Genomic DNA, 16,029 nt, shown 5'->3' on the forward strand with positions numbered 1-16,029 from the left:
AAATACTGGTAAGATGATAAAATCACACTAAAAGTTCAGGCTGGCAGTATAATCTGAAATTAAACAAGAATGTCTGACACCAATCTCGATTCTAAAAATCCCGATTTATAAATATCCATATTAACCAATAATTCTGAAAACACAATATCCCAAAACAGGTGCTGCAAAGGAACAAAATGCATATCTGTCCATAAATAAAGTCCTGTTTTCGTCCATCCTGTGTGGCAAATAAAACTACATGTTTATGTAAGGCTAAACATCACAGTTCTCATGTGCAGAGAAAAGAGAAGGAAACCATGACTACAGCTGCACTGAATTAAGATTTCTCTATTAGCAGAAACACTTCAGTGGTACACTGCCCCAGTCATGAAATATACTAGGTCAAAATTAAATGCTGCTTATTAATTCTAGATCATTTCCTTGATCCAATTTAGTAAATGCTTCACAAACATTTGAGTTGGCAGAAACAAGAAATTTGTGATCGTTGGCAAGGTGGGCAAACTCCTTTGCCAAGAAGTGCTGACAGATAGTAATCAATCAAGAAAACCTGTTGTCACATTCTCTGACCATAAATAAAGAAAAATAGGTTACTTGCTAATAACAATAACATGGTTCATACACAATCTGTCAAAATCCTAAGAATGGAGACATTATTGTACAATTAAAGTATTTGAAGACTATAAATAGCAAGATAAAATCACTGATATCTGACCCTACCGAATAAGAAAATGGTTAAAAAATCCCAAACAAGAAACAAGTGAACAACCCAATAAACAAAAAATCAGGCTATCATGAGAGCTTACATTTATGCTTCCAGATGCACAATTAACAAAAAATGACTTTGGAAACTGAAAAAAAAAAAATCCTTATAATTTTGTAGGTAAGTAACACACGTCAAAATAAATTTTGGAGCTTTTCTCAATAGAGCACACAGTACCATTCTTCCAGGGTTTCTGCACCATACTTTCACTGAAGTCGCTCACGTTCGGGGCATGCAATGGCATTTCTGAGAGCAGTTCACAGCTCACAAGATCTCTGTATTTACAGTCACTGTTGAGCATTAAAAAACAGATATAGCCAAATTACAAAAGGTGCTTCTTCCATATCAGAAACAAATATAAGGAGGTATTAAGTGCATAAAAAATGACAATTTCTCCAAGAATTAAAGTGACACTAAAAAATTCACAGTAAAGTTGAATGGCTGGCAGTCCCAACAACGTTACTTTCATTACTCCCACAGCTTGGTCCAATCTTGTTATAGTATCAGCTGAGATTATTCTGTTCTGGAGTGTAATTACATAAAAATCTGTGAGTAGGAAGGGCACACATGAATCACTTTTTTTTTCTTCTCACTTAGCTGACAGGAAGTTTGTGATGATTTCTGCCACCTTTGAAGAAGCTCTACTTTTCAGTAGTCTGTTACATATAATATCTGACAAAGAAGTAATCCACAGAACATCTGAACAGCCAACCATTTTCTTTCCTAATAATTGACTGTATTCAAGAGAACTCAAAACCCATTCTGCCTTTATTCCCATACATATATATCCTAGGTAATTAGATTTTGAAGATGTTTTGTTTTCCAAAATAAGGTACAAATATTGCTAGCAAAATGCTTAATGATCTCTTTCTTATCTGTAAATAAAGTCATAGAAAAAAAAAAGCTCTTTAATCAGATTTCTCCCCCTTCAATTAATAATTTAGGCTAAGTACAAATGACACCACATCATGCTTGCTATTTGGAGAAAGAAACTGACTTGCTGTTTTCTGTGAGGGTCACACTCCATTTATTTAGTAGCTCTTAGCCAGGGTAACTCAAACCGTTCCTGATCTGCACAGTTTTTAATACAGTTTTTAGGAAAAATGCTAATGCGGATGACAATAAATTGCATCCACCACGTCCAAATTCCTCAATAGCAATCCTTCTTTCAGTCAGTACAGACTATTATTCCCCACCAGAGGGAAAACAAGGTGCGTGCACCTAGCGGCCCAGAATTTTGCAATCACCGCATAAAATGTTTTTTAGCATATCTCTGTCATGCCAGCCTTAGAGCTGATAAAACAGGATTTTAACAGCAGCCCACCTTCAGGATAGCAGTCTCAGCTCTTTTTAATCTTGACATCAAACTACACATAATTTTGCCAAGAACTCTAAACTGTATAGCTGTACAATCTGTTTGCTTACTGAACTGAAGTCACCATTAGAAGCAGAGTTTGTTAACAAGGAATAACAACTGTGTTTTCTTCTAGATGAAATTTTGCAATGGCAATGTTTTCCAGTAAAACTAGAGAAAACAGTTTTACTCCAAATAAAGGATTAAACCCTTCTCTAAGTGCAGAGTGCTGCGTTTCAACTATGACAGCACATCTTAGCTCTAATGCTCTGTTAAAGAATGAAATGAATTACTGTGGTATCCCTTGCACAAACTTTTTTATCCAGCATAATCTACTTTTTCTGTAGCACAAAGAGCCATATATGCTATAAAGGAAATCTAAAACACTTAAACAGAAGGAGGAGCTTGGAGCTTCCAGCTGATTAATGAATAGATGCAGCATTTTCCATTTAATGCACTCTGTGACAGACTTCAGTCACAGAAATGTGAGTGGTGCTGAAAAAAAGCAATACTATATGCTAAAGTTCTTTGACTACTTGTGAAAATTACTCTGAAATGTCTATGATTCAATTTCTCTTTTGATTACCGGAATATTCCATAATTTAAGTATAACTTTGATATTTTTTTCTACAGAGTCATCTTCTGCTTCATTTTTTTCCACTGACACTGAATGGAGGTTGCAACTGAAGGATTCTGAATTGTACATATGCAAGTCATACATACAGTAAATGGTGTAAGCACCACTTGAAGCTGACATAACAGTTAAGCACATGCTTAACTCCACATGCCATATTTTTAAGTGTCTTTTCCATTCAGGCATTTGTCAGCCTGAATTTGAATGAAATCTTTAAATCCTCTCATGAATTCTGTCAAGTTCAAAGAGATATAGAAATGAAAGCGTTATTTTTATTGAATTCTAGCAAGTACTATTGTGGCTGAAGATACATCCATCTCATACTACACTCATACAGAGATGCCGGAACAAGTGAGACTCTGGCACAAAGGGAATAAATTTAGTCAGCTGCTGGAGGACAAAATATCTTCTGTTGTCCTGTTAGGCTTTAACTAGAATATTGGTATAAACTTGTAGTTAGCACACAGAAATTATATTATTTCACTTTTATTTTCTTACATAACAGAAAACATTAATTAAAATGACGACAGTGTACTGGTGAAAATATCATATTCCATTTGTAGAGTGACTAGGGAACATCATGTTACCTTAAGGACACAGTACATGTACCTTTTTCCAGCTTCGCTTTTTTCTCTTGGTTCCACAGCAGCCACTCCATGTGCAAACTTGAACTGTAAAGATATTTAAAATAAACCTTTATGGTTTGAGTTTGGTTAAGTCTGAGGTTTGGAAAATACCTACAGCTAATCTCATAGCACTGAAATACAAAATACTGGGATCCTGACTTTATAAAGCCTTAACACTATGAAGTAGCCCATCTTTGGAGTGGCCTGGCAGAACTGCAACAAGTACTACTTAATCAATAACCTGTACCATTTGACAGCCCCTTGTATCCTTTCTAAGAGTAGGGGAAAAAAGAGTGCTGTTCACTTTATGAATCAGACTTTATGAGTGCCAACTCCATTTGCTGAAGGAAACATTTATATTCCTCTTTTAAACATCGATTTTACCAAGGAAATCAATTCTTTATTGTTTGATTACCTCACTCGTGCACTTACCAATCTTCAGCCATCTGTACTTTGCAGTTTAACTTACCCAGTTAAGACCATTACCCACTCCAGAAGTAGTGGAAAATGACAGACACTATCAGCACCTGTGTCTGAGCGGCAGTGAAATGCAAATTTTAATCCATTATCAAATAAGTAAATACCATAAAACTTCAGCAACTCTTAAAAAATCCTAGGCAGCTTATCTAGAAGAAGGAGGTGATAGAAGGTAGAAAGGTCAAATAACGTCACTGAGCATGAAAATTGCTTAACGCTCCCGCAGATTGCCAGGAAATCAGTAAGTGAATGTCATGGAAGGTTTGCCCCACTAATCAACCACAGAACACTTCTGAGATGCAGGATGGTTGCATAGCTCCCCAGCTTTCAAACACCACCCCGTTCTTCCAAGACTGTGTGGTGAGAAATATTTGACACCAGCTTTTATGGTATGTCACTTACGCACAGAAGTGTCTGTGTGTCCATTGGAACAGTCCCTTCCAAACAGAATTACTGTAAAAACTGAGATGACAACATGTTGTTTCATATCAAATTTGATGACAGGTTATTAATGACAGGTTAAGAAAATTAAGTTCCATCAAGCAAAAATTCAAATGTCAATAGCATGTAGTAATCGTAACACTCTGAAAATAATATTCCTTTCATTACAGGAATCTAAAAGCGCTGATGAAACAGCACCAGCAATAACAACCGCCCAAATACACGGATTTCTTAAACTGTTCAGTGACAAAGCATAATTTCTCAGTACCTTTTCATCTAGTTCAAAACTCTTTAGAAGTTCATCCAGTTCTGTTAGTTGTCCATCTTCAAAAGAGTCCTCAGTAAAACTTCGCATAGGACTGTTTCCACTGGAGGAATTGTGGGTTTTAATATCTGAAGCTGAGAATGCACAAACACATCGTCTGTTTCCCATACTATAACCTAGACAAAATTACTTCTCCTACATATTTTAAAAACTTAATACAATGACATTTAAGAACCTGTAGGACATTGTAAATGCAAAATTTGTATGTAAAATTATTCCACTTAAAGCATGAGCCCTGTCAAATAAATATTAAACTGAATCTGCAATTAAAATTCCAATCGGGCTGTAGGCTGTACGTTCTACAGTAGTAACTGCAGAATAATACAACAGGTTTATTTATATCACATTTAATTCAGTATTTTAAAAATAAACTCAGTTAAGATTTATTGTTAGAGAACAGCCCAAGATATATATAGCAATTTGCTAAGCAAATAATGACTTAAGTCTTTACTGGAGAAAGGGATAAGTTAATTGTAATGACACGATGCAACTCGGCAGTAAATACAGGCAGCTATGAAAAACTCAAAATTCATGTAAGCAGTATTCAATGCCAGGAAATGTCAGAACCTTCTGTAAGCGCTGCAGGAAATGAAAGGAACAACTGACTACAGTTTTCTGAAGCAGCTCTTTACACACAATAAAAGAGCTTTCCATTAGAAAAAATTCTTTGTTTCATTGGATGACTGTCACCAGTCTGTATCATCATCGATACACATCAGCAAGAAGACAGTGTACATAACATTTCTACTTGAAAGACAAAGATGACTGACGTCATCCAGATTGCTCAACCCTAACTGCAGTATTTGTTGCCATTCATACACTGTGAAGCCACTCAGACAACCAGCCATGACATCCCTGTGTAACACAATGCACCAATGAAGTAAAATGTATTTCCAAATGAACATGTAAGTTGCCAGTGATAACCACTATCAGTCATCTTTTTTTGTTCTGTACAGGTCATTTGTCTTTTAAGAAGTCATACATCTAGCATAGGTTGATATGAATGAGGGTACTTAAGTGTGTGACGAAATGCTACATTAATCAGACCTGGGAAGAAGGAGCTGCTTAATCTATTTCTTTGTTTTCAGCACAAGAAGACTTAAAATTTTTTGGCCTCTAATTTTACTTGACTATGATGTAAAACAACAATTAGTTTAAACAAACACAGAAGTTACTGAATAGCACAGGACCTGCTTCCAGGTTTGGTTTCCATCACCTTAATTCTGCAGATGCCACCATAAGTACCCTATTTACAAGATAAGAGGTCTCTAGCTGTAGACTTGCTCCCTACTTCTCCTCAGAGGTGTTGGTGCCTGAGCTCTTACCCCTCATTACCTTTCATTTTTGCCTTCTAATCACTAAGGCATTAAACCTTTTCTCCTCTCACTATTCCCAAGGAGAAATTCACTCCTTTTTCTCCAGGACACTACTTCTACCCAAACTTACTCCTTCAGCACGAACTTACCACACTAATATGAAAACACTCAGTGTCCTACTACTGTCTAATCAACTAACAGAAATTTTTGGTTAAAGAGCAAGGGATGTCAAAAGAGTACAATCAACAGACAGGAATCACAGAAAACGATGTTCTTGAAAGAGATTCGTATCATTTCAAAAGACCTGCATTTCATATAATTGGGAAATCACTGTTACAATAAAAGACGTTATTAGCTGACACACTCTCATTTTATATGGAAAGTATAAATCCTAGGTTTTCCCCCTGAATATCGTCGTGGTTACTTTCTCCTTGATTTCACGTTCAAAAACTTCTAAAAATGCTTACCTTTTAGCATCAAATCCCATGAATTTTCAGCATCATTCAACTTTCCAGATTCTTGTATATTAATGTCTCTGTTTTGAACAAAAGGTATACTTAACATTCTCATCTTACAAAACAGAATTAATCCAACCAGTTCTGTACAATTAAAGTTCGCACTAATGCTTTTAGCTACGGACAGATCCTTACTTACAACACTAAGCTCGTTAGAGTGTTCTTAAATCTCTTTTGGCTGTTCTATGCTTATTCCCATAAAAGTACATGTAAATACAGTAAGAAAAGCTAAGACATTTCCAAATCCCAAATCTAAAATCTCATCACCTCCTTTCACCTTTGCTTAAAGTATTGAAAAAGGGAATTCTCTTCTATAGAGTACATTATTGAAAGAGCGTACTAACAAACCAATTCATGAGTTTGAAATAAAGAAATGTCATTTGTAGTAATTTTACATTCAAGATATTTCGCATAACAATGAATCTTAAAGACAGCAAGAAAAACTTCTGTTTGCAGAAAGATACTTAGCTCACTTATTTTATAGACTAGTTGGAAAAAAGAATGGCAATTTGCAAGAACCTATGAAAACAATACTTCCCCAGTATGTGCAACTTTGAACTATGCAACACTGAGGTACAAATACCTACATAGGTCTACAAAAATTACTAAGAAGATTTTAATTATGCCCCAGCAAGTCTGCAGAGATAGGAAGGATTCTTCTCAGAATCAGGTTCTCTGTAAGCTTTTTCCTTTCTCTCCCATGCATTTATTTGATGATTTTGCTTATAATGACTATTCTTTCAAATCGCAGTGCAGATAGTTTCAGAAAGCTATCACCATCACAAACTTTTTTTTTTTTTTTTTTTTTAAATGGAAAATATATAAGAGAGTCAAGAGCCTGAAATCTTCATGTTCAGGTCAGAAGCCATTTCCAAATCTTTACCAGATTCTGCTGCGTAGTGTGGAACATTTATGGGAGCCACATCGTAAGATGTCGTCAAGAAGGTGCCTCCATCACATACAGCACGTTGCATCTATCACCAGCTTGAGAAATCTAAGAGCACTGACAGAACCTTAAGAAGTCGATGCATTTTAGAGTTCTGGAAATGAGGACAGACTCGGTCATCAGAATTTGAGTAGTGAATGCAGAATGATCTTGCATGCTGTTGCTGATTAAATTTAAACAAATCTCCTTACAGCACAAGCTGTGTTAACCAGTGTAGCTCAGTTTGTTCTCTGCATTTGAAAAAGGATTAAATTTTGGGAGTTTTACTTGAAAGGAGGAAAGTAAAAAGCAGAAGTGTCCTAAAAGCAAGAAAGGGTACTGATGCTCTGTCAGAGGATCCCAAAGGGAATACTCATACTAACAAATTTACTATGACACAGCCTAACTACTTCTTAAGAAGTTGGATGCTCCTACTAAAGACATATCATCTGAATACTGCTCTTCACAGGCTTGCTTAAGCAGAAGTATTTTTATATTAAAAAAAGAAGCTTAATATTCTCATGTCTAGAAAACTGGTTGGCACACTGATTTCCTTGCTCTCTCTTGTGAGCTTAGTGACAGGAAAAGGATAAGAAGTGCAAAGATACACAGAAAAAACCAAATGCAGTTATTAGATGGTGCAACATTGGAAAAAGTTAAATTAGCGTTTAAAATAAAGATAACCTAAAGCTACCCAGAAAGCACAGAGAAAGAAAATAAAACACCCATCAATAAAACCCCCCTAATTTTCAGATGAAATTCTTGTGTAGTTCCTACCTAAAGAATTTAATCTTGAAACTCCTTTATCAAAGAAAAGTATCGGAGCTTAGAGAGAAAACAAGACTACAGAGTTGATGAGTTAATCACAGAATGGAATCGTAGAATGGTTTGGGTTGGAAGGGACCTTAAATATCATCTAGCTCCAACCCCCTGCTATGGGCAGGGACACCTCCCTCTAGGCGAGGCTGCTCACAGCCCCAACCAGCCTGGTCTTGAATGCTTCCAGGGAGGAGGTATCCACAAACTCTATTCTGGTGTCTCACCACCCTCACAGTAGAGAATTTCTTCCTAATACCTGTATCTATCCTCTTCAGTCAAATGCTATTTCCCCTTGTCCTGTTGTTACATACCCTTATAGAAAAGCTCTCCCTAGCTTTCCTGTACGCTCCTTCACATACTGGAAGGCCTATCTCACAAAGCACTATGGCTTGATTTATAAAAGCTTGTTACCCCACTCCCATGACTTTTATTATCACTTCAAAATACAGAAAAAACACAAATGCCTACAAATGCATATGAGACACTTGGTGAATAAAGGATCCCAAATAACTGTAACACGTCAACCAAATTACAGATTTGAGAATTATTCATGTGTGATTGTAGAAGAGAAGTGTGGATAGAGAAACTGAGAATGGAACACTACTGTGGAGACAGTTGCTTACTCATACAGACTGAGTAAAAGAATATGCTACACCTCGAAAAAAGACAAATATTGTACAAATTTACATGTAAAATCTACTCTTAAAGGGATACTGCTTAAGTCAGATACTCAAAAATAATTAGTTATTAAGACAATTATCATTAATAATCAGCTTTGTTTATATTTCATATTTCATTTCATCTATACCAATGCTTGAGGATTAGGTATTCCTTCCATTCAGAGTTTATCCTAGTTCTTTAAAACAAAACCAAACCAGAAAAATTTATTTGCACTCAGAAAACTACCGTACCACAATCAAGCTTTGACACTTCGGAAGACTACAACCAAAGCGTATCAATACGAGGTTGAAGTACTTAGCATTATTGTCATAAAGCAGAACAATAAGCATACCTAAAATTACCATTTACTGAATGACTGTTTTCTGAAGTATCAGCACACTCGGGATATTGCTTTTCCTCTTTAATGAAGATGCTAGAACAGCATGCCTTTGCAGGACAATTTTCACTGTCTGTGACTGTAAACTCTTCTTCACCACTGGTTCCAAAAAGATCAGGGTCATCCTGGATCACATCAATGACAAGAACATCTTTGTTGTATGCTTCAAGAACATCTGGAAACCTTTCACTTTTGTGTTGTGGAAGATTGACTTTTGATTTGCTATCATCATGTATTTCTAATGCAACACTGTGGTCAACTGCGTCCCCTGAATGACAGGAAACCTCTGATTTCCATACAAAATCAGTACCACAGAAGTCAGGTGAAGATGATTTTATCTGTCTCTCAAGAGGACATGGGTATAAAAAGACAGGATCGGGGAGTGTGGACATCTCATCTGAAAGCTTTTCAGAGCCACTGTGCCGAAAGTCCTTACTGTTGACCTCATCAGCTTCTTTCTTCCTGGAAGCTGAAGATACAGCATCACTTACTACAGGAAGAGGCTGCTGCTTCACCTTCACAAAGGTAGTCTTCTCATCTCTTTTCTGACTTCCTGAAACACTAGTGCTATCAAGCTCTGGTAGACTACAGGTTTTACTCTCAAATGAACTGACAGGTTCCAATGTCCCAGGTTCAGGTTTGTTTCTGCGTAAAGGTATTTTGAAATTTGTCAGGTTTTTGGTGTTCAGTACTGTTGGTTGTTCTAATTCAGAAAGCATCTGGTTCACAACTGCTGCTTTATGGTCTAAGTTGACTCTGCTTTGTTTTCCTTTAGACGCACTATTCTGGTCTGCCACAGACGGGTTTCTCTTTGTTTCAGTTCCTTTATCTTTTGCACTTGTAAAATTTGAGGTTGCTTTATTTTCTTGCATATCATCAGGGTTAAAAGACACAGCACTTTTAACCATATTAACTGGTGATTCCACATTTTCATTGCTCATTCTACAAGTCTCATAAATACCCACAGAAGAGGATTCTGAGATTTCAACTGAAGTTAGACAGTCAGCACTTAGATCCATTATTTTATGTGCAGGTTCTTTGTTAACTTCTGCCACTGATGTATGCAAAACCAACTGTCTCGAATTCCCTGCCACAGAACTGTTTCCTATAGTTTTGACACTGCTTTCATCAGAGGACTCTGCAAAGACTGGACTTAAAATTAGTTTTCCTTCTGAGACAGACCAACGACTTTCAGGGACCCATCCAGAAGTCCTGGCACAAGATTCAATAGGCCAAACATGTATGCCAGTCATAGGTATTGCTCTTTGACAGGTAAACTGCTGCAAATTCTTCTTAACTTTATTTAATTTTTCATCCATCATGCTGCTGTGATGATTAGAAAGATTACGAGCATGAGTTAGTGCTCTCGGGCTACCCGAAGTAGGAGAATAGCACTGTGATGCCACAGTGTTTGAACCTTCTCTTTCTGCTACTGTAGACAGATCAGATGTCTTCTCACAGCCATCTTCAAATGCAAGTAATTTAGTACTCTTCTTTCTCCTATTCTTTCTACTCTTTTGTGCTTCACAAGTACTGCTTTCTGTACTTAGATGAGATGCACAATCTGACAGAGCTGTTTCTTTATTATTTAGTCCTAAGGTTGCAGAGGAGTCTGAAGAGGCAACTGCAGCTTCTGCTGGTAACTCACACTTACTGCATTCATTACTGACATTTGGGAAAACAGTCTGCATGGCTGACATCTCAGTGATTTTCATCTTTTTTCTACTCTTTCTAACAGCATTACATTTTTTTTCACTTGAGAACTTACTGTTTTTACTCTGGTTGCACAAAAAATGCCCTTTATGCTGAGCTTTTACTTCTTTATTAAACACTAACCTATCTTTTATGAGTGATCTCTCATTTTGCATTCTATTAGTGCTGCAATTTATATCACTCTGTTCTTTATCACCAGGACTACTGGAATTCCTCTCATCCTGGGCTTTATGGAAGCATCCTCTTACATTAAAGGTGCTGATACCTCCATTCACTGAAGATTTTACCAATGTATTGATGCAACTACAGGCCTCCAGTCTTACAAATGGATTCTTTCTTGTTACATCAAGCAAGTTGTTACAGCTGTTTAGGCTGTTTCCACTATTCTCTGTATCATCATGTTCTGCATTCATCACTTTTTCAGCTGCAGTTAGGCTAAGATTCTGCAAGCATGTGATAGAATCAGTTCTGGGTTTCCTTTTTTTAAACTGTACACCAGACTTTTTAGCTTCAGGATGACACAGAAAAATATTGCTTTGTGTCCCACTTAATGCATCAACTGCAGGAGATTCCAAGAAGTGAGATTCCTTTTCGCAGGGATTTTCTGATCTCATTAGATTTGCCTTACACTTCTTCACAGCTTGTATACCTGAGCTTTGTTTATTTTTTTTCTGTTTTTTCTTTGCTGCTCAGAAACAAAGCAATCTTATTAAACAGCATGCTAAGGGAAAAAACAGCAACCTTATTGCAGAATTGTACAAAAAGAACAAAAAACAGTCAAGGTTAGTAAAGAGCATAACACTATATAAGGCAAACACATTTCAGTTGCATTTCACCATTTTTTTTTCTTTAAGTAAGCACTGTTAGCAGCCTTAAAAGTATCAAATTATGTTGTCTTCAGAAAGCTACAGATAAACAACAGAACCTGAAGATGTTGAAAGGTCAATGGAAGCTGTATATTGAAAATGGGTGGAAACCCATTACAGCAAGTCTGCCAAGAAAATGCTTATGGCATTTGCACAATCAGCCTTACAAATCTTTTGTTTACACAGTACATTCTCTGTAATAGAAAAGCTTATAAACATAATAATACAACCATTTATTTCAGATATATAGCCTGATTAAATGCTTAAGACTGTCCCAGATCCAAGAAAATTCCAGGACTTGCAATTTTGTAAAATACTTTTTACTTGAGAGCAAATACAGATTCTGTAAACTGTAAATGCAAAAATACGAAGAATTAACTTGAGAACATATTGGTAAAATTTTGTTAAGACCTCAATTTTCAAAGTAAAACAATTTTAATATCTCATTTTTTCAGGATACGGTATCTAGATTAATTATTAGTAAACTACAGCAAATGTTTGTCATTTGAATATATTCATTTTTAAAACAGAAAGAATGTCTTACAGATAATTGTCCTGAAAAAAGGAGATTTTTTTAAAACCCTATTCCAGAACTGTTCAGCTGATATCATCCTCTTAATATCACAAAATAAAATCTAAAATGCTTACTCAGGGCCTGCTGCTCCTGATACCTCTTACTTCCACTATTCACCCCCAGGTAACATGGTCTACTCTCTTTTGGGCTAAATGACCACTTTTCTACTTCAAAAAAGCTTTCCCCCATCCTAAAGTCCCTATCTCAAGAAGTGTAGAGATAAGAGCTAAATGACTGGCGACATGTTAACAGGCTCTTTAAGACAGGATACACACCACTCTTTCCTGCCTGCATGACTTTGTCCCTCAAAGTCACTTCCACCTGCAGAAATAAAATTATCTCCTATTTTTAGTTTCTAATGAGGTCTTACCGAGCACCATCCCTTGTCCTGAAAGCCCAAATTCTAGACCTGTACTTCTACAATGGGGGACAAACGCTTACCACATTCCTGCTTGCTATCTGCTCCTTTCTGAAGGTCTGAGCTCAGCTGATGTTCTAGGATGCAACACTTGCGCTGCTCTCCTCCAATCTCTGATTGTTCTTGGCCACTTAAGCCCTGCACACATAGCAATGGCAATGAGTCTTCCTCTGTCAGACTTGCAGAGTTTTCCTTGGACTCCACACACTGTGTGTACAGCTCTAACAGGGCAGGTCCTGGCCCTTGTAGTTCTGATTTCACCAAAGACTGCCTGCCTTTCTTTGTCAAGTCTCTCTTTCCTCCCTTCTTTGGCTTTTTCAGCCTTTCTAAGGAACACCCATCCACACTCTCTGGGTTACCTACCACTTCCTGAGGTTTTGGTTCAGACAAGAAAGACTCCTCAGTCCCCAAACTCTTAAGACCTGGGATTTGCAGATTCAGTATCATTAAAGAGGCAGTGCCTTTCATTTCAGTGCTACACGCACCCTTTCTAGGCTGCAGCACCTCAGGTTCTGACAAACAGGAAATAACACTATGCCCCTCTGTCCTCTCAAGATCCTCCTCCAAGGCTGGGATTTGCAATTTCAATTCCATATAGGAATGCTTGCGTTTTTTTCCTGAGGGTCGCGTATTCTCCTGGAAACCAGAGAGGTTTGGTCTTTCTGGGCTGCCTGACAATGTCTTCCGCAAGTCAGTTCCTAAGCAAAACGACTGCTGACCTTGTCCTGTCTCTCTGCCTACAGTCTTTTCCAAACATGCTCCCGCCACTATGGCTGCTTGCCCACCTTCACACACAGCACTGTCTGATACCTGCAGAGCATAATCATTCTTCCTTTCAGAAGACACCCTACTCTGTATCCCCTTGCTTTTCTTACCACCTGGCCTCTGCCTACTCTTAGCTTGCTCCTTCTGCACAGACAGAAGAAAAGTCAACTGCTCAGAGGAATCTACAGAGAGTGCAGCAGGTTGGGAACGTGAAGGTGAGGGCTGCTCGGATTCCCTCTCTGGCACCAGCTGAGGACTCAGCTCGACTATCACCTGCTTCCCTAGCTCACACCCCACCTCCGCAGCCCGGAGAGCAAGCAGTGTCTCAGCCCCGACCACCTTCCCAGATCTTAACTGCGGCATTGTGGGGGACACCACCAAGCCCTGCAAACCCCACACACCTGCACACCTCTACCAGCACGTTGCCTAGCCCGGGCCCTGAGAAGTGCAGGCCCGAGCAGGAAGAGAGCACAACCTTCTCCTGCCGCAGCAGAGCCCGGCCCGAGAGAAGCACAGCCTGCGAGCCCACAGCCACCAGCCAGTTCCCACCCCACGCCTCCCTGCTGCCTCACAGACAAACAGCACCACCGGCTCTGCCGCCTCCCACCCCCTCCCCCGCACTGCGTGTTCCTCGCCACTTCTCAGTTCACTGCTCCGGCTCTCAAGGCCCAGCGCCTCCTGCCAGCGACGAGCAGCTCACGGAGTAGAGCGGGCTTCAGCCACGCCGCGTCGCGTCATGGCGGCCCGGGCGGCGTGAGGGAGGCTCCGCCGCGCCCCTGTCAGGCCCGGCGAGGCCGTAGGAGCGTGGGAAGGCGGCAGCGTCCATTCGCCGGGCGGGAGCTGGGGCAGGGCCGGGGCTGATGTGCCTCTGAAACACCAGGTGGCTGCAAACGCCAAAGTCGTCCAGACCTGAATGGAAAAAAAAACAAACAGATATCCCAACTCTTTTAACGAGGGGGATGCACTTGGTTGCGTACTGGCAGTTTACATAGGCTTTGTATTTCAAATGAGGCGTTTTGGGACAAAGTAGATGAAATAGTCAGACTATATAGTCAGAAAACAGACAAAATTGACTTTTAGGCTTCAAATGTAGCAGTATCTCCAACACAGATTGATGCCAACTAAGTTTCAGGACCATTTACTGTGCGAGAATGTGAACACAGAAATTACATTACAAAACGCTGTTGTGGAAAATGCTAGGAAAATCATAAATGCCAGAATTTAGGAAGGTGTCACTTTAACACCAACAGCGGGATCAGCATAAAGGCAGATAGATGTTCATAATCCGAGGGAGCAGTCTGTTTCTGCCTGGGGATCATCCCCAGGATCTGTGCACAGAAAAGAGTCACAGAATTATAGGGGTTGGAGAAAACCTCTGGAGATCATCCAGTCCAACCCCAAGAAGTTTGTTGTGTCTCTCCTTTCTAGAAGTATGGTGCTGCAAAATGGAAGAACTTGAAGAGTATGGGCGTCCTTGGAGTCCAAGCCAACTAGCGTTGGCCTGCAGTACAGCTGTGGTTAAATTGGCCTGTATCTCCATCTACAGATAGGGATAACATATCACTATCCAAATAATGACAGGAACAGTGTCATGGGCAAACCTCTCCAAAAGTGAGGAAATTAAGTTCCATATAAAAATGAAAAAGAACTTCTTTACTGTGAGCGCTGGAACAGCCTGCCCAGAGAGATTGGGGAGTTTGTTTCTCTGCAGATACTCAAAGACCCACCTGGACTTTTCCTGCAATCTACTGTAGGGATCTTGCTTCAGCAGGGATTTGGACCAGATGATTTGCAGAGGTCTCTTCCAACTCCTACGATTTTGCGATTCTGTGAAATAAAAGACAGGCTTGAAAACTTTCTCCTTATAACATTATATTGCATGTATATGGTGAAGTAGAAAAAAGTCAGTGAGTGACACACGGAAACTTACCAAAGCAGAAAATACAGGATTTTTAGCTTTTCTTTTTTCCCTTCAGCTTGGTGCTGTGCTTCAGATCGTGGCGACAGTAAAGACCTGGGCTAACTGCGCAACACCTACCATCTTGAGTGTGCTGCAGGGTGCTTGTTAGATAAAACATTCATCACTGGCAAAATTCAACCTTCTCAAGCTCCAGTGTGTCATATAGACTGTAATTTTAGTAGCGATACAACAAAATGAACCAAAAAGCAGTATTAATGGGAATCTGGAAAAACAGCATTTGAATTAGCTTATTGCTTTCTAGTATCATTTTTGAGATTTAGCATCCAGTTAGTTATTTACAATAATGAGAACTTTAGTCAGACCAGATTTTTATGAAATGGAAAAAAATGTACTTGAAATGAATACCAATTAAAGACATTCTTCATGAAAGCCCTGTGGAAAAAAAAGACTAGAGCCTCAGAAAGGACATTCTGAAGCAGCTGTGGATTATGTTAAAAAACAGACTGCATTCAGTCAAAAATAT

At 38.8% G+C, this 16,029-nt stretch overlaps 1 protein-coding gene across 3 annotated transcripts in view; it reads right to left on the reverse strand.

Moving 5' to 3' along the window:
• The window catches only part of TOPAZ1 (testis and ovary specific TOPAZ 1), a 44,773-nt gene extending 30,333 nt beyond the window's left edge, over nt 1-14,440 (reverse strand). The window contains exons 1-7 of one of the 3 annotated variants that reach the window (XM_048951765.1): nt 13,987-14,434; nt 12,844-12,958; nt 9,205-11,647; nt 6,401-6,468; nt 4,561-4,691; nt 3,358-3,419; nt 938-1,050 (exon numbers count right to left, since the gene is read on the reverse strand). In XM_048951765.1, coding sequence (XP_048807722.1) covers nt 938-1,050; nt 3,358-3,419; nt 4,561-4,691; nt 6,401-6,468; nt 9,205-11,576 — 2,746 coding nt within the window. In that variant the 5' untranslated portion in view covers nt 11,577-11,647; nt 12,844-12,958; nt 13,987-14,434. Of the gene's footprint in view, nt 1-937; nt 1,051-3,357; nt 3,420-4,560; nt 4,692-6,400; nt 6,469-9,204; nt 11,648-12,843 lie in introns of all 3 variants that reach the window. The other 2 variants (XM_048951764.1, XM_048951766.1) reach the window with 2 other exon arrangements.
• Between the last annotated feature and the right edge of the window lie 1,589 nt (nt 14,441-16,029).

Source organism: Lagopus muta, chromosome 7 (assembly GCF_023343835.1).
Source record: "Lagopus muta isolate bLagMut1 chromosome 7, bLagMut1 primary, whole genome shotgun sequence".
NCBI classification, from domain to species: domain Eukaryota; kingdom Metazoa; phylum Chordata; class Aves; order Galliformes; family Phasianidae; genus Lagopus; species Lagopus muta.